Raw genomic sequence first — 23,330 nt, 5'->3', positions numbered from 1 at the left:
TTCTGTCAGGTTGAAGTGCAGGCCAATCAAGTTCTTCTACACCAAACTCACTCATCCATGTCTTTATGGATCTTGCTTTGTGCACTGGAGCTCAGTCATGTTGGAACAGGTAGGGGCGTCCCCAAACTGTTCCCACAAAGTTGGGAGCATGAAATTGTCCAAAATCTCTTGGTGCTGAAGCATTACGAGTTCCTTTCACTGGAACTAAGGGGCCGAGCCCAACTCCTGAAAAACCATTATCCCCCCTCCACCAAACATTTCAATTGGCACAATGTAGTCAGACAATAACCATTCTCCTGGCAACTGCCAAACCTGGCGTCCATCAGATTGCCAGATGGAGAAGTGTGATTCTTCACGCCAGAGAATGCGTCTCTACTGCTCTAGAGTCCAGTGGTGGCACTTTACACCACTGCATTCTGCGCTTTGCATTGCGCTTGGTTATGTAAGGCTTGGATCCAGTTGCTTGGCCATGGAAACCCATTCCATGAAGTTCTCTACGCTGTTCCTGAGCTGATCTGAAGGCCACATGAAGTTTGGAGGTCTGTAGTGATTGACTCTGCAGAAAGTTGCCAACCTCTGCACACTATGCACCTCAGCATCCGCTGACCCCACTCTGTCATTTTACGTGGCCGACCACTTTGTGGCTGAGTTGCTGTCGTTGCCAATCTCTTCTGCTTTATTATAATCCCACTGACAGTTGACTGTGGAATATTTAGTAGTGAGCAAATTTCACGACTGGACTTGTTGCACAGGTGGCATCCTACCATGCTGGAATTCACTGAGCTCCTGAGAGCAACCCATTCTTTCACTAATGTCTGTAGAAGCAGTCTGCAGGCCTAGGGGCTTGGTTTTATACACCTGTGGCCATGGAAGTGATTGGAACACCTGAATTTAATTATTTGGATGGGTGAGTGAATACTTTTGGCAATACAGTGTATTTTGTTGATTTTCTGCACGTTTTAATGAACTAATACTGTTTATGTGCTGAATTTAACATACTGAGGGGAAAAAACATATGTCCTGTGCAAAAGTTTCCAAGAAAGTAAAATTATCAGTCACAGCAACTTGCTCAATATCTATTATCTACCCATCATCCAGCTACAAAAAAACACCTTTTTTTTTTTGGACATCTTTTCATAATAAGTCATAATACAGTTTCACCACTCCTTTTTACGTGTGGCGTAGATGTCAGCAAGCTACATACCCTGATAATAAAATCAGTAGGTGACAAATATAAGATGCACAGCTTCAAGACTAATTCTGTCTATCCAGCTTTTAAAAAAATGTCCTTTTGGTTAAATTGAACCTTTTCTGTCATGTAGTAATGGTCTATGTAATCTTGAACTTGTTTTTGTTAAAGGGACATTCTACCCAAAATTAAAAATGTAACCACTGGTACATTTGTTGCGAGCAGCGGTGCCGCAGTAGATACTAGAGTGAGATTTTCTGTGGTCAAGATGAAACCCCCACTTTCTAATGATGTATCTTGAATGTGGGTGGAACTTTTAAACTACTTTGGGGTGGATTTTTGGAGACAAGCTGTTTTAATTTAGTTTTTAACTTTGGAATGGAGAAAGAAGGCAGATAGATTATATTGCTGCTATTAAATCTTACTGGAACTGTACAACTGTAATAATTTTATTGAAATCTTTGTTACAAAGTAGAGAACGCATTATGCTCACCACAAAAATGGCTTATCAGATGAGGAGGGCAACAAACTAAAGAGCTAAAGTTAGCAAAGTAGCTACCTGGCTATCTAGCTGAAAAGGTAAAAAGCTTCCAATGTAAGCCAAATTAAGTTAAAATAACTGTTTTCTTCAACGACTCTTCAATGTTCATTGGCTGAAGTAAGACTTACAGTAAAGCTAGCTTACTTGAGTTCATCAGCCTATAAATCAATGGCTAGGCTGGCATTCATAACTGGCTGACACCACAGGGATTCTCACTGGTTGCATAACGCATGCTGGGTATTGTAGTGAGATAACTTTGATAGATGAAAAGATGAAGATAATATAAAATAGTGAATTCTATTTAATTCTAGTTTTCAACCAGAATCCTGCTTTAAATATGAGAAGAATAAAATCATTGCCTGGGCTAAGCAGTAATTGTTTGATCCATAGGCTCTGGAATATTCATCGGCAAACATCACCCAGTACCTGCACTGCCTTCTGCCAGTTATTTCTCTGAAAAAACTGGAAATGGAACTCAATGGGCACACAGTCATTCACCACATTTCTCTATACAAGAACATGCCCTGGTCTCATCAACAGGTAATATACAATTTAATCCCTTTACCTGAGCATCATATTGTAAACAATTACTCTAACAACTCTTACTGGCCGGACAAAGGTGAGGTCACATTTATTTGCAGCAGCTCATTGGTTATGCTATAGATGAGCCTTTCAGTAAATTAATACGAAGTGCCTCTTAGCTGCCTTCAAGCAAATTGGTCTCACTGTAGTACAATAGCTTCCACAAGGGAATATGAATTAGTAATGCCTGCATTAGAGTGATTTTGTCTCAGCCAAAGCCGTATCTCATTCAATCTTGATTGCTGTCCAACCTCTCAAGTTTTTCATTCAACAGGCTCAGCTGCTTTTCAGAATGATTCAGCAGATGGAAAACATCACCAGAGAGACAGTACTGTAAGTGAAATGAGGCTGCCCCATACCTTTTATTATATTGAATTGTTTTTATTACAGAAATCACTTCTGTCTTAAAGGGGAATTTTCCAAAACCTCTGTATAATTCAATCAAATAGCTTGTAGAGAAACTTTGCAACAATGGTGGTCATAGGAACCAGAAACTGTGAGAACTACAACACAGATTTACCCATTTTATATATAGTATGTTAAAAGCAAATAAAAAAAAGAAAGCTGTAATTTGTAAATTCTGTTTGACTTGTATTAAATTTAAAAAATTATATTTCGTGTTACACATTCTAAAATATTGTTTTCTTGTAAGTATTCACTCATTCCATATTTGACACTTGCAACTCATTTTTAAAAAGTTGAGACACAAGTATGTTTACATCACCATTCCGTTAAATAGCATTTGATAAAGGTTTGGGGATAGAAAACACAAACTGATCCAGTTTTGAAAGTGTACTTTTTTGCCATTCTTCTGTTGGACAAGTCTTCAGCTGTGCAACCATACCTTTGCTGTTGTAATGAGACACTCATTTTCAGTAGGAGACAATTCTAGACTGCAGGCAGGCCAGTCGAACACCTGCACTCTCTGATTACCCAGCCACACTTTTGTAACACATGCAGAGAATGGCTTCCCGTTGTCATATTGAAATAAGCATAGATGTCCCTAAAAAGGCATCTAAAAGACAGCATATGTTGCTCCAAAATGTGTTCAGCGTTAATGGTGCTTTCACAGATGGCTTCTGAACTTTATGCTGGTAACAATCTGGGTGGTCCTTTTCTGGGCCGGAGAATATAACATCCATTATTTCCATAAACAATATGAAAGGTTGACTCAAACTCAGACTACAATACACACTTCCGCTGTGCATCAGTCCGTTTCAGATGAGTTTGAGTTCAGAGAATTAGGTGCTGTTTCTGGACATTGTTGACATATATCTTCCACTGTGCATAGTACATTCTTAACTTGCATTTGTGGATGCAGCCACGAACGGGGTTTACTGACAACTGTTTGTCAAAAAACTCCTGACCCCATGTGGTGATATCCATCACAAAAGCATGCCGTTGTTTAAGTGATTGCATTCAGTTATGGTTTTCGTCCTTGTCCTTTATGCACAGAGCGATTTTCCCAGATTCTCTAAATCCCTTTTTTCACTGTAGAGGGTGAAATACCTAAAATCCTGACAAAGTGATGAGCCTGGACCCTTGCTCATAAAGGAATAGGCTTTTCCTAGCATTTCCAAGATGCTCCTGTTATTTATATTGTATGTATGCATTTGAACATTTCACAGTGTTCCAGATGTTAAATTGCTCCTGTCTCAACTTTCTTGGAACATGTTGCAGGCTTCAATTTCAGAATGGGTTTATATTTAAACATTATGTATCTATACTTCAAATTAGTCAAAGTCAAGTCAAAGTAGATTTATAAATTTTCTACATTAAATTTTACTTGCATTTTAAATACTGTCCCAAAAATGTGCATTGAACTTACATATGAGATTTTATATGTAGTGTTGCTGTAAAACAGTAAAATGGTAAAATAGTGGTAAATCTGTAAATCAGTTATCTGTTTTTCCATATGACACCCTGTAGGCACAGTTGTATTAACACTGCCTGTTTCTGTTTTCTGTCTTTAATAAAAGTTAACAAATCAAAGGGAATTTAAATATGACATGTTTCTGCTCATTTTAATGCACAATTTTGAGTACTTTGCTTAGTTTAACATATTGAAATAAAAGAATAAAAATGTGCCAAACTTTTGCACGGGCCAACTTTGCACATCGTCGCTGTCCAATGAAAACCATGTATCTCCATTTTTGTTGATTTTTAGTTCTCTACATCATTTCAACACTCTAGCTGTCCTTACATTGTATCAAAATTTCATGATGAATGGACCAATAGAAATGCTCTAAAATCACTTCCATTGAAAAGTAAGAGTGTTTTTCTCTTCTCCTGTAAAGTTAATATTTTGGAGGTACTTATTTTTCATTGGACAGCGACGATAGTCATAATCATTTCATGTAGTATTTTACTGTAAGGGAGCTTTTGGAGTGATTTAATTGGTTCAGATCTGGTTACTATCATCTGGGAACAATTCTGTTTCTCTAGAATGAAGCATTCCTCACCTCAAACCACTCTTGATTATTTTGTTTATGTCTTGAACATTTAACTGTGCAGAAACTTGAACACATGTATGAAATTCCCCTTTAATATAGTGTTCATACTTCAGCTAATCTGTGAACACTTGGCTCCATTGAGCCTGTTAGACTAAACCCTTTTTATGGCTGCAGCATTGTGCTATTTGTCGCTTTCCCTTACAGACGTTTGGGTCACATTGCAAGTGGCATAAGCTGTAATAGGCTACGGCTTTGGGCCAATGAATCAGACTTCTCTGAATTGTTGCAGTTTGTCATGGAATTGCCAGGAGGACTGAGGCCAGCTCTGGTGAGAATGTGTGAGACAAGCTTGAGACAATTCCAGCAATCCAAAACAACTTGCCTCTACTGCTTTCCAATTGTTATGCCAAAGCAAACTCTACTGCGCTGCCAATGCAAATAGCGTTTGTTATAAATGACACCACTGAAGGCTTGCATTTCTGGCTCGCCAGTGAATAACAAATGATAAATGAATACGCCAATACCATTATTGTGCTTATACAGTTCTGCATTTACTGGCCACATGGCAGTCGGTTTAAAGAGTTTTCTGTCTAATTAATTATTCAAACAAATGACTAAGCAAACATCATTCTGCAAATGAAGGCCCGAGGGAAGAATTGGATGTCAGTATATTATGAAAATGAATAAGCACCATGTTTTCACAGAGGAAGTGTGTGGTGGAGGAGATTCGGAAGAGGCCAAATATGGATCTGAACAGCATCAACCCTTCATTTGCTGCAGGATTACCGTAAGTTCAGTCATCTTATTCTCCTCAATCGAGCCCCTGATTTTCATTTGCCTGACTATTGTATATTGTCTCACAGAGTGGTGATGATGGAGCGCCTGTCCAACACCTCACTCAGGGCCATCCTGCACCACGTCCGTCGACACTTTATCGATTTCCTGAAGCTTCCGCGACACAAGCAGATGGCCTTGGCTGAGAAAGCTATTGATGTTCTTGTAAGAGAAATGACTTTTGGAGCATTCTGCTGGAATGGAAAAATTAACGCATTGTTTAGAAACTCTTTCCAGCAATCGATAAGAGTACATAAAATTCATTAAAATGTATGCCGTAGGCTTTTCACTATCTGCTTCTGTCAAAATTATATTACTGTATGCATCAAGGGAGCTGGACCAAGGCTCCTCAATTCTTTATCTAGAATTGAATCAATATGCTGGCAGTAAATTTGCCTAGTGAGCTAATACTCTTCCTTCTGTGAAGCAACACAAATATTTCTTCATTTCATCGTCCCTGTAGCAATTTCCAACCTCACTTTCAGGGTATTTCTGAGGACCCTCTCTCTGGGACCTCCATGGACCTGCTGGGTCCTCTGCTGCTCTTCCTGGACAGGGATGCGCTGGCCCAGGTGGACAGAGAGGCTCTGAAGCTGCGTTTAGAAGATCTGAGAGAATACTGCATGCCTTTCGATTCCTTCAGAGAAATGGCTGCCCTGCTTACAGAGAGGAGCATGCTGGGGTGAATCCTTTTTGTTCCAGTATACACATTCTTTTTCCTTGCTTAGTGCTGGACTGCACACCATTTTGACTGAAGATTTTGCATTAAAAGGACAATATAGTTCATGACTAGGTCTAATCCCTGTCAGAGAAACTTCCTCATAGGCCCAGTCCCATTTCACCACTCGCCCCTACCACTTAGCCCTTAGCCCATGCCTAGAGGTAGGGTGTCCTGGTTTTGTTATGATAGAGGCGTACGGCCAAGTGTTAGGACTACATGGCCTTACAAACAGGTTTTTCAGGGGCACAGTCCAAACAGAGTGTCATGAGAATGAGCAAGATGGCTGTGCAAGTCACCAAAGAAACCTATACATTTTCTGTAGTAAAGAATTACAATAACCATTGTATTGTCTTAGTTTAATGCTGTTTCAGTAATTCTGTATTCTGGTCGTTTTCTTCATAACAAGCATTAAAGATCGTCAGTAGTGTGCTGATGTCGGTAGCTAGCTAGCTAAATTTCCCACTCCACCTTAAATAGTCCAGCAGTTCTGATGCCTGAAGCGCCAAAATTTAACTGCTGCACGATTTAAGGTGGAATGGGAAAATTCAAGAAGAAGCTGGCGAATAGCTGACTTCAGCTTCATATCACTGAATAATTAGGGGTGGGCAATGATATATAATTATCGCATCCCCCCTCTTTAAAGGCATATGATGTCCTAAATGTAACTAAAGTACAGCAGCGAGTTTGCTGAACTTTACCGTCCTTTGCCATCACTGCAGGCTGGCAGGGTCACTTACAGAGCAGCGCTAGCAGCTGTTAATGAAGAAATGTTATTTTTATTAGAGGGTTGTTTCATTTTGTAGGGGAAGATTTCAACCACTACCCTTTGAAACACAGTTCCAAGGGGTAAAGTGACACACAATGACAAGGGGTAGGGGTGAAAACAAGAAATGGGATTGGGCCATAGTATAAACCTGGCACTAAACTAACTGACCTAATGAGTTGTCAGTTTGCACCAAATATATAAACAGTCCTGATAGAACTATTAGCCTGTGATGTAAGGCCACCTGTGAAACCTGGGCTGTGAAACTCAAGAATCAGTTTGGAGAACCTGATTCATTTTGCTCAAACAGTTTGAATGATTCATTTTGAATGCTATTGCTCAAATTGTGTTGTTGTTACGTAGTCTCAACCTGATTTCTGACACTGAATGACAAACTGCTATCTACATAATGGACAAAAATACATTTACAACAGTGGTAGCAACTGGAGGCGGCGATATAGCAAAAATATCCTGATACTGATACATGATACATACCACAATGTATTTTTTTCTGAGGTTTGATAACTTGGAACTGACACAAACAAAAATGGAGTGCCACTTTTTAAAATATCAAAATCTAGAAGTACAAAGCAGTGACAAACGGGACTAACGCTCTTTTTATAATAAAACATGCAGCTGGTCAAAGTTACTTTCTATTACTATAACTAATACTATACCATCTTGATGCCTGAACTTTAGGGCTTTAAACCACCTGAATTTTATGACTTGTTGCTAGCTTTGTGTCATACAACATAAGCAAGTCTATTTGAAATTACTTAACAACTTAATATGGTACACTTTAAAAATGGTTTATGCTTGTCTGGTGCTGGTTTAGCTGGTCACCCAGCATGGTCATGGTATTTGACCAGCATATCAGCTTTCACAACACAACATATGCTGGTTTTGCTTATGACAAGCCATGCTGGTCTGTACTGTTTTTTCTAGCAGGGTATGAGGCGATTGTGTGATAATTTAGTCATGCATTTTGCACAGTGCTAACCTGGCAGCTATAAGCTTCCACTACTTGTTAACTATTTTACTTCTAGAAGCAGCATTTAGGGGGCACCACATGTGTCTTGGCTGATTACCTATACACTATATGGACAAAAGTATTGGGACACATACACATTCCACCTACAGGAGCTTTTATGATATCTCATTCTAAATCCATAAGCATTAATACAGAGTTGGTCCCCCTTTGCAGATAAAATAGCTTCTTCTGGCAAGCTTTCTACAAAATTTTGTAGTGTGTCTGTGGGGAATTTTTGCCCATTCATCCAGAAGAGCATTTGTGAGGTCATTTGTATTGGACGAGAGTGTCTGGCTCGCAATCTCTGTTCTAGTTCATCTGAAGGGTGTTTGATGGGGTTGAGGTGGTCAAGGCCCTGTGAGGGCCAGTCAAGTTCTTCCACACCAAACTCAGCCAGGCATGCCTTTATGGACCTTGCTTTGTGCACTGGGACACAGTCATGCTGACATGGATAAGGGCCTTGCCCAAACTGTTCACACAAAGTCAAAAGCATACAAGTGTCCAAAATGTCTTGGTCTGATGAAGCATTAAGTTAGGCCAACCTCTGAAAAACAACCGCGTATCATTATCCCTCCTCCACCTAAACCTTGGCACTGTGCAGTCAGGCAGGTAATGTTCTCCTGGGATTCGCCAAACCCAAACTTATCCATCAGACTACCAGATAGAGAAGTATGATTCATCACTCCAAAGAATACGTTTCCACTGCAGACCAGTGGCGACCCGCTCTGCTGCTTTATGTGGTCTGAGACTTTGTGGCTGAGTAGCTGTGGCTCCTAAGTGCTTCCACTTTCAATAATACCACTCACAGTTGTTGTGGAATATCTAAGCGGGAAGAAATTTTGCCAACTTACTTGTTGCATTGGTGGCATCCTATTACAGCACCACGCTCGAATTCAGTAAGCTCTTTAGAATGACTCATTCTTTGACAAATGTTTGTAAAGGCAGACTGCATGGTAGATTTTATACACCTACGGCAATGGGATTGAATAAAACGCCTGAATTTAATAATTAAGAGGAGTGACCCATATAGTATACTTATATCCATATAGTGTAATTTGGGTAAGGGGTAAATTGGGCAAACTAGATTTTTGGCCAAATTGAAGTGTAATTATTTTAGTAAAGAGCAATGTTGGCATGTAATCAGAGTAGATTAATAGATGACTAGTTTTGCATCTGATCTAGTTCCTCTTCCCTCCACAGACAGCCAAAATCATGGACAGTGGGGGATGTTGAACATGTAGGGCGTCTAGTGTTCACCCTGTCCCCACAACAGATACGGTCTCTACCACTGGTAAGAAATCTTTAAAATGTGACATGCAAGTCTTGTTATTAAAGCTACTCCAGTCTGTGCTGTGCTGCTACATTGTGTTGAAGGCCATGTTTCTATTAGGATGATTTAGGCAAAGACACGGTTGAGCAAATTCTGCAGAGTCAGTGGCACTGGAAGGACTCTGCTCTTGGTAAAGCATGCACCGAACTGAAAGGATTAAAAGACAAGATCTATAGCCTCATTCACAAGATCGTCAAAGGGCGCAGGTGGACAAGGAGAGGTGAGGCATGTTTATGGCTTCAATCTGCTGAGTTTGTTAAGAGACTTAATCAGATATTACTCATATGACCTTATCTGTGAGAGAAAGGCCTGTATGTGTTCATCAGAGCCAACTCCCAGCTGCGCGGACATCAGAGGAACCTTCCCCTCAGCCTGGCGCTGGTATCAGCTGAGTCGAATGAAGAGAAGGGAGCTGGAGGATTGTGTTGAGTTTATGGGTCAGGATGGTTCACTGGATGCTGAGCAACGTGGGGTGTTGTGGGCAGAACTCAGACCGGTCAGTCCACAAGCACATAGCACACAGTGTATAGGGCTACAATATGACGAGACATTTCAGGAAAAATATATGTGCATGTACAGTTGTATGCAGAAGTAAATGCACATATGTAGATGAATATATATAGAAGTGTTTTTAATATTTACAGGTAAAAATGATGTTTTAAGTGACAGTAAGCTTACACATCCTGCGCAGTGTTCTCTGACTGTATGTTACTATATGTAATTGAATTATATATATATATATATATATATATATATATATAGTTGTACTTGACAAGGTATCACTTTTGTGTAGTGATTACAATATAAGATCGATTTTCTTTCTTCTGTATTTTTTGGAGATACAAGGTTTTGCTCTGGCAGCGACGATGCATAACATGCAATATTTATGATCCTAATGAGTAGCTATGAGCTTCCATTACATGTTAGCTACATTAGCTTTGTAGCTCCATTGCAACTAATGAAGCAAAACTTGGACACCAAACTTGTCTTAGCTGACCACCAACACTTTTAGCTTTGTCTGAAAACTGACCCTTAAATAGATGGTGGTGGCATAGCTGAAGGGCTCAGATATGTTTTTGTTTTCTTTTTGGGTGTCTAGCTTTATAAGCCAGTAAAGACTCTCAGACCGGAGCAACTATTGGAGCTGGGCTGTATCATCACTGAGATGGGCGAGAGAGAGCTGCAGGCTGCCAACCTGTCTGACCTAGCTGTGGTAGCCTACCTTGGGAGCTTTAAGGAGTGGAGCACAAAGAAAGTGAGTTTTGACACTTTTTGTCAGGCAAAAGGGAACAAAGCATCAAAGAATGTGCAGAGATGACTTTGCACTGCATTACAATGTCTCTAATCAGCTATTTTGAGGTAAACAGGAACAGATGCATGTATTGCGTTATGTACGTTTGGGGATTTGAAGACCTCTATGGTAGAAAAATGTAATTGCAGGCAACTGGTGGTAATGTTATCCACTGTGCTGTCATTACTTTGCCATACTTACCTACACTTTAAGCTGGTAGTTAGCTATCCAGCCTATTCAGCCAACATGTGATGCTAATATGTAAAGACTGCTGACTCTCCAGCTTTTTGGCAAATATTTTAGGTTTAGGTAAAGGTCTGAGTTTCCCAAAAACATCTTAGCACAAAGATGTTTCTTAAATGGAGGAGCAAGATCCTTTTAGGTTGCTTTTCTTCCCTTAAGATCCTTTTAGGCTGCTTCACTTGTAGACGGCCAAGGATTCTAACTAATCATCCATGATGGATGAATTCCATATGATCTAAAGTTATCATTTTGCATTGACTTGCAAAATATAGACATAACTAGCTAACATTTTGTTGACCAGTCAATGAACTCAATACAAATAAGATGTTTCCTTATTTTGAATTATTACAATATATGCTATATTTAAAAGTAAGCTTGATGAAATGTGTAGTGTGGCAAATCTTGCAGTAAAAAAAGAAAGACCTTGACAGCCAACAGCCCCCTAGCAGGACCACCATGGCCCACTGCTTTAGAAAGTGCTGTTTTGAATTTTACATGTTACTCACAACAGCACAACACAATGTTTTAGTGCGTTTTTTTTCTCCAGTGACTCAGCAATGCTACTTCCTTTCTAACAAAGCTCCTTCATTTTTAACAAAATAATCTTACCTCATGCAGCTTAAAATCTGTCAGCTTTTAAAAAGTAATATTAACCTTTATTTGAATATAATTGGTGCATTTTTAGGACACACTACCATAGAATTTGGGAACAGGCTCTTCCAGTGACTGACATCATGACTGCTGCTGTCTTTGGTAGACGTATTGAAACTCTGAATATTTGCCACTTAAATCAGCCGCTGGCGTGGTGTTTTCCAGATGAGAGCAGCTCTACAGGGAATATTGAAACGCCGTAAACAGAAGCCAGAAGAGCTTGGAGTGGTAGAGCTGGTTTCTCTTGGTTATCTGCTTTGTGGCTTCAGCTCATCAGAAATCTCCCGTCTGGACCCGTCTAACCTGAGGTCAGCCTCTTCTTTTGTCTTTTTTAATTGCTGCATTTTCAGATCTGTGCATATGATCACACTGTACCTCTCCAAGTCTGGCTCATATTACTGTGATCTTTGTGTGTTAGTGAGGCAGCTTTCTTTCTGAGGGAGACAGTCCTGCCATGCTCTGAAGAGCAGATTGCAGCCCTGACTGCCAGACTGTCCAGCCCTCTGGGCTTCGGCCCGGTCAGTAACTGGGGCTCTGAGGTCTTCACTGAGATCGGGACTCTGGCAGGTAGCCATTCATTGTTACCACATCACTACTGTCAATATGTACATTGAAAACCAAGCACTTCCTTCAGATGAAGGTCAGGAATAACTCATCAGTATTCCACATGTCCCCTTACCTCAAACGTCCATCAGCCACACACACACACACACACACACACACACACACACACACACACACACACACACACTTTCTAAGCCACTTCTTCCTCAGGGTTGCAGGGGGTCCATCAGCCATGACGTTTCACATCTGAGTTTGCATCTTCAATTAGCTTCTAAGCTAAGGTAGCTAAGTAATGGAAGCTTGTAGCCAAATACTAAAACTGTGGGAGCTTCCTGCCTCAAACTCCACACTTCAGAAGATGGTTCTTCAAGGATTCCTTAGTAAAAAAAAATGGTTCTATATAAATCTCTTGCAACGTCTACACTAAGTGGTTCTCAATGCATGCGCATTATGTTGGATCAGATTACTTTTAGCAAGCATGTAAATGGAGATTTACATCAGATTGTTGAGTAGAATGAGCTTACTGTATAAGCATCTCAGTCTTAATCTAAAATCAGAATGCATTCAATCTGATTGGCAAAGATCTTTGCATGTAAACACAAACTGTGAGAGAACAAACATGTTGTTATACACACCATCTTAAATTCTGTATTTTTGAAATGCTTTCATAATAAAAAAATATTGTGTAATTTTATTAAATACATTTTAAAAACCTCAGTTTGAAGTCCACTGGCATTCTCTATTTGTATACTGTTTTGTAGTTGCTGGCCCATGACAAACATTGCACTTTGTCCCCCTAAGATAGAGAGTTTCAGCATGCCTGGTCTAACTACTTTACAGGCAGTTCACAAGCTCCAAGTAATAGGTTATATTTGCCTACTTAAAACTTGCAGGTTGTAATCAAACTGCAGCTGTCTTTCAAATTGTTTTGATATATATACACTCAATATAATCATTCAGCTGCACCTCAAACTGCTTTACAGCGTTAAGTAAGCTGAAATAGACCTGCTTATATGGTTTCTCCTGCTGTAAAACACAAAGTTATCTAAAAAAACAGGCAAAAATATGTGGCTTTGCTAGAAACACTAGTAGCGTGAATTATGTAGGTACTTTGCTCAACTATACTACTTGATATAGTGCCAGAAACAAACTACATTAGCCTCATAGCTCCTGTGCAAAGTTGTAGTAGTAAACTTTGGAGACTAAACATGCCTTTTGTTGTAGCCACCACTTTAATGATGATGAGCTCTCTCTCCTCAGCTGGACTGGATGACATGGTGTTGTCTGCCCTCATAAAGGAACAAATGGAAGGACTGACCCCAGCAGCAATAGCCCTGATCCCCCCAAGAAAGATGGCTGTAAGAGCTTCACCCCTTTGAACTGAGACAGGAAATGTCTGTTAGCCTTTCCAGTCTGAAAGCAAATGGATGTTTTTCACATAGTTGCTGTTCTTTCATAGGTGGTGTTTAGTGCTGCCCAGCTCTCCTGGCTCAGTGCTGAACAGTCGTGGGCTGTGACGGAGGAGCAGTGGGAGGAACTGGACAGTGAGCAAAAGCAGGCCTTAACCATGGCGCAGTATGAAGGCGAGGTCATGCTTGGACACAGAGGTGGGTCAGACAGTGTCCTGAGGAATTATGCCTAATCTCAGACCAGTCCTAGTTTTGTTCTGACCATTAAAGGGCCCATGATCTCTCTGTTTTTAGTTTAAGTATTAAAACAGTCATATTTCATTTTCACATCATCGTTTTCCAACCTCTCTTTATCGCTTAGAGTGAACCTGTTTTTGTTTTGCTGTGCTTTTAAGACTGATATATGTAAATGACCTCTGTCCTGATTGGCTGCGATTCTGTGTCCTGCGTCAGACGAGTTCACGGTTGGAGGCTCGCGCGAAACAAGCCGTGCACTAGCTGGTACTGACGTGTGAATAACTATAATATTTTCCAGATTCCAGCAGTGTCTGACGGCAAGGGTGTACGGGACACACATATGAGAGAAATGAGAAATCTGATGAAGTTGCATTTGGCTTCTTATTCGAATTTTGCATTACACTTTCAATGATGCAGCAGTTAGTTTCAGGCTTCTGTACAGTGTACCTGCTGCACCATTTAAGATGGAATAGAAAATTCAAACAAAACTATTTTGCACATATATAATATAGTAACTCACCAAGCACTTCATTTGAAACACCTCCTTGTATCTATACTTATTGTCCATTTTATCAGCTCCACTTACCAAACAGGTGCACTTTGGAGTTCTGCAGTTACAGACTGTAGTCCATCTGTTTCTCTGCACTTTGCCCCTTTTCATTCTGTTCTTCAGTGGTCAGGACCCCCACAGGACCAGCACAGAGCAGGTATTATTTGGGTGGTGGATCATTCTCAGCATTGCAGTGACACTGACGTGGTGGTGGTGTGTTAGTGTGTGTCACGCTGGTACGAGCGGATCAGATACAGCACTGCTGCTGGAGTTTTTAAACACTCACTGTCCACTCTATTTGATACTCGCACCTTGTTGTAGATGTAAAGTCAGAGATGATAGCTCATCTGCTGCTGCACAGTTTGTGTTGGTCATCCTCTAGTCCTTCATCAGTGATCACAGGATGCTGCCCACAGGACGCTGCTGGCTGGATATTTTTGGTTTGTGGACTACAGTCTATAATTGTATAGCTACAAAGTGCTCATATATGTTAAGTGGAGCTGATAAAATGGCCAATGAGTATATATATATATATATACACCTATCGTTGATGACGGAACAAAACCTTGTATAAATTTGTATCAAAACCTTGTATAAATTTCATGATGAATGGACCAAAAGAAACCGCTCAAAATAACTTTCTGGTTCCATTGACTTACATTAAAAGTAAAAAAGAATAGTAGGTATTTTCCTTATCCTATAAAGTTATGATTTTGGAGACACGAGGTTTTGTGGTTTTCGACAACAGCGATACATATATATGTATATATAGTACTGTGCGAAAGTTTTAGGGGCCCTTCCATAATATTAGGGGCCCTTCCATAATATGGGCCCTTTAAAGTAATACTTCACCATAAAAAATGCTAATAATGTATGAAACAAAACCAATCAGCATTATTTTGTGTGCTTTATGCGAACTTCTATTACCTTTTATTCATTGTTGGTCAGACTTATGTTCTTTTAATTCCTTTAATGGCAGCCAGGAGAGATTGATCTTCAGGACGTTACACAGCTCTTAAATAAAATCCACAGGGCTATTTTGTATTCTGCTGTTTTACACTATATTTTGAATGCAGTAGGGACAATTGCTAAATGACTTTTTCCTTTTTTTTTTTAACTGTAATAGCACAGCTGTCTCTATGTCATTTGTCTTCGTAACACAGAATGTATTTGTCTCCGCAGGCAGGAATTGGGCTCCTTCGGTGCAGCTTCCTGACAACTTCACAGCATGTGTGTTATTTTTACTCTGTATTCTGTGGCATTTATTATAAACACCAACAGGGGTGTTACTCATTCTTATTTATTTGGCGAACTTTATTGAATTCTTACACTTTTTTGATTAAAAACCAACAACAGAAAAAAAATGAAGTGCTGTTTATTTGTTCAGATGACGTTTTGGGCTGAATGCAGTAAGAAGAATGGAAGATTTTTGTCCACTGATCTTCCAACTTTTGTCCTTTTCCTCTTTTGCCATCTGTTATGCACTGAACCAGTTCAGAACTATGAACTTACATACACACTAAAGATAGATGACCGGATTTTTTTCTCTCAACATGATTGGCAATGAGCCAATTTATTATTTTTAGTGTGGCTGATCTGTATTGCAATTTAATGGCATATAGTTCTGTGCAAAAGCCACAGACCACCCTTTACTGATTTAATTTCCTCTCACTACTGCTTTAAATACAAGTTTATTCATTTTTCGGTAGATATTTCTGAAGAGATTACATTCAACATCATCCACTTGCATAAGTGTGAAAAAAAGAAAAAATAGGAGTCTCCAAAATTGAAGTTTAAAAAAAAATCATTAAAAAAAAAAATCATTAAAAGCTACAGAGAAAATGAGACTCCAAGCAACCACCTGTAAGAGCTGGTAGACACCAAAACTGTCCCCATCAGATAAACAATACTTAAAGCTTTCATCTTTGAGAGAGAGGAGAAAATCAAGCTGCTTCAGATCTGAAAACATCCACAGGTGTTTCTGTCCATCCTTCTACTGTGAGAAGACGACTCAGCGCTGTGGGTCTGAAAGGATGTGTAGCTGATCAAGAAGAACAGAAAAGGAGAAAAGGAGACGGACACATCAAACAAAGAAGCTGAACAATGAACTGACCACCCCAGAGACCAGACCTCAACATCACTGAATGTGTTTATTATTATTTAAAGTACAAAATGCAGCCAACCTCTGTGACTAAACACACATTGCTTAACTACAGGGAATATATATGGATCCCAAAGGCAGTTATGCAAAACATCTTGGGGCTGGTGGCTGTGACCCAGAGTGATAAGCGATGTAGAGAACATGCGGGTGTGTTCTGGACAGGCATTTAGCCTAGTCATGGACTATATTTTCTTTTCAATGCAAAAGCATCATTTAAACGCTGTGCAGTTCAGGAGTAAGCTTAAAACTGGCCCTTCGTCTGAATACTTAGGCCCTACCTGTCAGAGAAACCATGTAAAAATGGTGAGAGAAAGAATTTGCAACTACTCTGTTTCTGGCAGCATCATGTCAAAATATTGACTTAGTATTTTGAAATAATGGCATTTTCTCATAGTATGATCTTTAAAAATGGACATTTTCTCAAAATAATGACTAATGTTCACAAAATATTGACTTTGCATTTCAAAATAATTTCTTTTTTATTTATTTTCTCAAAATAAACTTTTATAGTATTTTAAATAAGAACTTATTTTCTTGACATATGAACTTTATATCTCAGAATAATTTCTCAAGAAAATTGACTGAATACAAATTTCCACAGGCAACAGCATGACTTCTTTCCCTTATATTGACATAGTATCCCGAAATAATTACTTACTTTCTTAAAATGCATTCCTGTACAAAAAAAAAAAGTTGGTTGCTGGTTTATGTTGGTCTCTGTGGGAACATGCATGAAATGTGTGGAAGCCCATTTCTGCCAGTTAAAGGGGAAAAATCACAAGACAGTCAAAATTTTGACTTATTTTCTCAATCTATTGACTTGTTTTCTTTTCTGAAGAAAAAAAAATGATGCTGGTCTGCTGCTGTTTTGGCCTCAGCATATCAGCGTCCAAAACACAACATATGCCAATTCTCTGGTGACCAGCTATGCTCATAGGAAGCTCATTAATTTGACATAGTAATGTCCAAATGTAATGTGATGTTGTGATCAGTCAATATTTTACAAGATTCAACTGAGACCTGAAGTCAATACTTTTAAAAAAAATAAATATTTTGATGGACTGAGTAAAGATTTCACCAAAATTTTGAGAAGTCAATATTTTGACTATTCCCAGAAACAGAGGAAAAAAATGTTCTCCTCTATCTGACGGGAACGGCCTCCACAGAAATGCTTGTGTAACCTCAGTGGAGTAGGCTGTCAAATATTTTGCCAGCAGCTACAGAAAGGAGGAGAATTGCTGTCATATATCTTCTACTACACTGGAGCTGGTTAGCTGCTAAATAATCTGTTTCTGCTCTGCTCTCAGTTATATTTATTTAAGTGCAACTGTAGGTATCAGTTCATCAGCGCCAGGCCAACTGAAGACCCATGATGCAATGTCCCTCCTCCTCCATAGCTGATTGAGTCAGGTGTGATCTATTTGATGAGTGAGAGTCAAACAGAGCAGGCAGGTTGGGTCTGTTGCCTTCCATGTCTTCTCACCTTCGCCTCACAACTGCAGAGTGGTATGAGTTGCATTTTTCTACTACTAAAGGAAGACAAATGTATCCTCATATACTCTAGTTGAAATCTAGCTGATACTAGATGGAACAGAGTGTTAAAAGAAAGCAGAAAGATCATCTAAAGATCAGACTACAACCTCACAGATACTATCTGTCCAAAAGTATCCAGACACCCTTCTAATTAATGAATTCACTCGAAGGTGCTCCCATTTTCTGACCCTCACTCAGCTTGTAATCTCTACAGAAAAACCAGTGTCAGCAGAACGGGAAGCTCTGGAGCCTACGGTCACACTGAGCGTCGGCTGGAGGAGTATAATTGCCTTTGGGATGAGTTGGAGTTATCCAGACCTGTTCAACCAACATCACTACCTGACCTCACTGATACTCTTTTGGCTGAATGCAATCAAATCCCGACAGCATTGTTTCAACATCTGGTGTAAAGCCTTCCCAGCAGAGCAAAGGCTGTTACTGCAGCAAAGGGGGACAAACTCCCTATTAATACCCTTCATTTCAGAAGAAATTTAACATCCAATCTGCTTTTTCAGACGTGCATTAAGCCTAATCATGGGCTAAATTTCAGTGTCAATGGAAATTACCATTGGAAGATTTAGGCCAAATCTAGGCCCATCGTGTATTCCACAAAGCAGGATTTCTCATGGAATTTCTTCATTTCAGCCATGTCTGTCTCAAAAAACGAAGTAGTCTTGACACTTATTACAGGACTGGATTCACATTTGGGTCACCTGGCTAGCTGAAAACTCCTGCTTTGTTTATTGGAGTGTGAGCATGTTATGTGGTCTCAAATGTGAATTCTACTGATTTTTCACATTTGAGAACGGTCTGAAATGGTTAAGACTCAGATTTCTATACAGTGGTGATGATAGAAACCAGAGGTCACATTGTTTACATTGCAAATATAGCCCTTTTCTTTACTATGCAAAACAACCAGTGAACCTTCACGTGTCTTGGAGTTTTTAAATGTGAGGATGATGGTAAAATATGCATCAATCTGAGAAAAAAAAACAAAGTCTTCCTTGGGTGCCAGCTGAATTGGCATCTTATTCAAATTTCCTGTTACATCTTAAACGGTACAGCCGCCAGAATGGAACTGCTGCACCATTTAAGGTGGAACAGGAAATTAGAATAAGAAGCCAAATTCAGCCTCATGAACCATTTTGCATTTTGTGTAGAAGAACATCTTGTAATATTGGTTATGCTGCGGACCCCCACAAGCAGATGAATCAAACTTTTAAAAGTCAACACTTGGTGAACACCCACATACATACACACCAGTGAACACACACACACTAGGGTGCAGTGAGCACACTTGCCCGGAGCAGTGGGCAGCCCTATCCATGGCACCCGGGGAGCAATTGGGGGTTAGGTGCCTTGCTCAAGAGCACTTCAGTCAAAGAAGTATGACGTAGTGCGGAAAAACTCCACCAAATCCGTACAGTACCGCTGACTTTTAAATAACTATTTCATCTTTTAAAACTTTTTTTAACTATCGTTTTTTTCTCAGTCATGCTACTGTTTTAATAAAAATTGCATAGTGCTTTTTAAAATGCTATCAAATGTTTTGCTCCAAGTTTCTCTAGAAACTTTTTTTTTTAAATCACCATAATTAAATGGTTATGTCATGGTTTGGGTTGAAATGCTCTGTTCTAAAAACGTAAGAAGTTAGGACAGTTTGCAGTGGTGGTGATGGGAACCAGACGTCCACCTCAAAGTTAGATGACATGGTGATGAATATGTCTGAGACACTGATGGTTCTGTGAAGGTTTGGGCTTAAAATGTATGTTAAAATAATGAACAGTCTCCAAAGAAAACTTTTTTTTCAGATATCTGACAGTTTAACTTTCATCAACATCATATAAACTCAGAAGACTTGTGGGCTCACTTGTGGTTTTTTTATTTGTGTTAGATAAGATAAGATAATCCTTTATTAGTCCCACAGTGGGGAAATTCACAGTATTACAGCAGCAGAGTAATAGAAGTAAGGCACTCAGTAATAGAAACGGGAAACAGTATAAATATTATAAACATTATAAATAATAAACATTAAAGTTAAATCTAGACTATTTACAACAAAATAAGAATAAAAAAAGAGTTGCATAAGATCTGTGTTGCACTTATGAACATATTGCACAATGAAAAATATTTACATTCTGAATATAAGTGTGTATTGTATGTGTGTGGGGTCTACTGGGAGCAGTGCTGGTTGAACAGTCTCACAGCAGCAGGAAGGAAGGACCTGCGATAGCGTTCTTTCACACACTTGGGGTGAAGGAGCCGGTCACTGAAGGAACTGCCCAGTGCTGCCAGAGTCTCATGCATGGGGTGGGAGTCGTTCTCCAGCATGGATGCCAGCTTGTTTAGCATCCTCCTTTCTCCCACCGCCTGCACTGGGTCTAGAGGAGTACCCAGGACTGAGCCGGCCCTCCTGACCAGTTTGTCCAGTTTCTTCCTGTCTGCAGCGGAGATGCTGCTGCCCCAGCAAGACGCTCCATAGAAGATGGCTGATGCCACCACTGTGTCAAAAAAGGTCCTCAGGAGTGGCCCCTGCACTCCAAACGACCTCAATCTCCTGAGCAGGTAGCGTCTGCTCTGTCCTTTCCTGTAAAGTCAAAGACATTATGGTCTCTAGTTCCTATTACCACCTCTACAAGGAAATCTTATGTGTAGTTCCTGTGCAATGAACCGTTTCACATCAAACTACTCTGAATGGCTGTGTCAAGGGCTGGATTGTTCCGAAATTTAGAAAACTTGGTGGACTCCCCCTTTCAGTGTAATTGCCTCCTCCTACACCAGATGTCGCCAGAAAACCGGCGCTTTTTCGCAGTGGGCGTGTCTAAACTGCGTTCGTCCGTGACGTCGTGACGTGTTTCCTTAGCAGCCTCTGCGTACGGCTCGCAGAGGGAAGCGCTGCTGTTGTTGTTTCGTCGCTTTTCTTTGTTTATAGCTTTTATTTATCTGTTTCTCGTCTTTTCGAGGCTATGGTATGTGTTCGGCGGAGACGTCGGCGTGTCGGTTGCTGAGAACGAGCCTGCGTGCCGTCGCTGGGTCGCGTAGCGTAAGATGGAGCCGCCAAAGTTTCCCTGTTGTACGGTAAACACACGCGTAGCTACGTGAGAGAGAGAGGGAGACAGAGAGAGAGAGAGACAGAGAGAGAGAGAGTTGTGAAGTAACTTGGCCGTATATTTACGAGGCGACCGAGCGCTGTTCCTCCAGTCCGTCGACGCAGCTCTCCGCAACGCCTCTTCAGCTCAGCTCGCTCGCCCCCAGCACCACACAGACTCCTGGCTGAAGCGATGTCGCTGTCCGCTTAAGCAGCTTCGGGGAGCCGGTAGTGCCGCTCGCTCACACCTTAAAGCGGTTTAGGACGTTTAACTCCCATTATTTCCCGTTAATTTCCCACAGGGACGCACAGGAGAGCCGGCAGAGAGCCTCGTTCCTCCAGGGACGCTCGAGTCATTAGAGTTTGAGTTTTGTTGTGTTGCAGCTACGAGACTTTGCTAGTCAGGAGCGGTTGGTTGTTCAGGCGTCTGGGATCCTTCAGCACGACTAGATGCGGTAAGGCTGCTCCCTCTCATTAGCTTCTGAAAGTAGCAGTAAACTTCTAACTTTTACAGCCAGGTCTTGTCCTTTGTTCCTTAACAATGCGTGGACTACCGGCCAATTAGGAAGACGAAGACGAAGTCAGCTTTCTTTTCGCCAGCTTCTTGTTCGAATTGTCCCGTTCCACCTTAAGTGGTGCAGCGTTCTGAGGCGCCAGAATGTAACTCCTGCACCATTTAAGGTGGAACGGGAGAATTACGGCCAGCTGGCGAAAGCAAACTTAAGCCCCTCGTAAGACAAAACTCCTTTTCCTCTAACGTGGCCAGCGTCCTGGTCCGTCAGGGGTTCTTGTGAAGCCACTGGTTTTAGTTTTGTAAACCGTGGTAACTAATAAAGGACATCATACATTTTCCTCCAGATTGTAAAGCAGTTGTGTGGAAAACATGTTGTAAATGCTTCTTTATAGCACCAACAGCAGTTGCTGCAGTGGTTAAGTCCTACACTCTTAAAAGGGTTGGTTCTTTATGGGTTCTTTATTAAAGGGAGTGTTTTATTTAGAGCTATATAACGAAGAAGGGCTCTTCTATTGTGATATTAAGCTTGTAATCCTTTTTGATTACAAAAGAAAGGTTTCTATATAAAGCCATGTACAACACTCTCCATCAGTCTGAGGAAGCATTTGACCAGGCAAGGAACCAAGCGTGAAACAGCTCTATGAAGAACTCGGGTCCTAAACAGAACACGTCCCTTTACTAAAGAATCCTTGAACCATCAAGAGTTTACAGCCCTATTTTGGTCCTATTTAACCTACAGGCCTGTGTGCTAAGAGTGTAGCTGCGATCCAGCAGTCGTGTAGTAGTTTTGTGTTTCAGATGTTAACTAAACTAAATTTGTAAGTTCTTACAAAAAAAAGCAAAATATTTCACCTAAAAAAATGAATGTTTTAACTGATTAAGCTGTTTTTCTAATGAATTTACTGACTTTGGCTGATTCATATCCTTCCTAGTCGAGCTGGAAGCGATTAGGGAATGACTGTGTGAGTTGGTCCAGTTCTTGGACAATGCAGAGCTGAGTTTTTCATTTTGTTAATGGATCATTTGTGACTAACATTTGTCCAGCGTTTGCCTTGAGATCAAGTAAATCCCAGCTGTTTAAACCGGAGAAGTTAACTGGGATTGGACCCTTCCAGGCTACGTTTTGAACAGCTTAATGGAAGAATTATCAGACCAAAGGTTAACAAAGGCTTTTGCCTTCTTATAATAAATGCTGGCTGATGATTTATGCAGTTGTACAATCGGAAAACGGTTATGCCTCATTTTACTCTGGAACAAACAAACAAGCTTAAAAACCAGCTACCTTGGCAGTGCTCACGGATCTTCATAGTTAATGCTTCAGCTAGATGGAGAGTCTGTTTTTGCCTTTTTTTGTTGTTGTTGTTCGCAGCCAGCACACTGGATGTTTGTCCTCCTTTACATAGGGATAAGGAATCTTTTTGGTGTTCTTGCTACTGTGCAGCCTTAAGCTACCGGATATTCAGGTTCTGGACGCCTTCGTACTTGTCTGACTCATGGGAGCGGGAGTATGACTGGAAAAATAAGTCATTCACTGCTTGTTTTCAGCTGGAATAAAGCCTAGGCTTCTTGAGAGATTGGCAGTGTAGCGTTTTTGTGTTCTGACCCAGGCTAGACAGTCGAATAGGGTTTATAAATTGTTGTCTGTT

General features: G+C 40.4%; 2 protein-coding genes across 3 annotated transcripts in view; both read left to right on the top strand.

Moving 5' to 3' along the window:
* The window catches only part of LOC108428469 (stereocilin), a 30,540-nt gene extending 14,811 nt beyond the window's left edge, over positions 1-15,729 (top strand). Inside the window, exons 15-29 of the mRNA XM_037545454.1 lie at positions 2,121-2,270; positions 2,587-2,645; positions 4,970-5,093; positions 5,470-5,552; positions 5,629-5,764; positions 6,085-6,281; positions 9,314-9,404; positions 9,504-9,663; positions 9,770-9,939; positions 10,543-10,698; positions 11,794-11,936; positions 12,047-12,195; positions 13,453-13,550; positions 13,652-13,799; positions 15,571-15,729. Of these exons, the coding sequence (XP_037401351.1) occupies positions 2,121-2,270; positions 2,587-2,645; positions 4,970-5,093; positions 5,470-5,552; positions 5,629-5,764; positions 6,085-6,281; positions 9,314-9,404; positions 9,504-9,663; positions 9,770-9,939; positions 10,543-10,698; positions 11,794-11,936; positions 12,047-12,195; positions 13,453-13,550; positions 13,652-13,799; positions 15,571-15,659 (1,953 nt within the window). The 3' untranslated portion in view covers positions 15,660-15,729. The remainder of the gene's footprint in view (positions 1-2,120; positions 2,271-2,586; positions 2,646-4,969; positions 5,094-5,469; positions 5,553-5,628; positions 5,765-6,084; positions 6,282-9,313; positions 9,405-9,503; positions 9,664-9,769; positions 9,940-10,542; positions 10,699-11,793; positions 11,937-12,046; positions 12,196-13,452; positions 13,551-13,651; positions 13,800-15,570) is intronic.
* A 2,248-nt stretch (positions 15,730-17,977) lies between these two features.
* Positions 17,978-23,330, top strand: part of furina (furin (paired basic amino acid cleaving enzyme) a) — a 125,612-nt gene continuing 120,259 nt past the window's right edge. The window contains exon 1 of one of the 2 annotated variants that reach the window (XM_017699537.2): positions 17,978-18,055. The gene's annotated coding sequence lies outside the window, so the exon portion shown is untranslated. Of the gene's footprint in view, positions 18,056-20,934; positions 21,626-23,330 lie in introns of those variants that run through there. The other variant, XM_017699534.2, reaches the window with a different exon arrangement.

This window comes from Pygocentrus nattereri, chromosome 15 (assembly GCF_015220715.1).
Source record: "Pygocentrus nattereri isolate fPygNat1 chromosome 15, fPygNat1.pri, whole genome shotgun sequence".
In the NCBI taxonomy this organism is placed as follows: Eukaryota; Metazoa; Chordata; class Actinopteri; order Characiformes; family Serrasalmidae; genus Pygocentrus; species Pygocentrus nattereri.
Note: the sequence above shows the minus strand (reverse complement) of the source record. Positions and strands in the feature narration are given on the sequence as shown.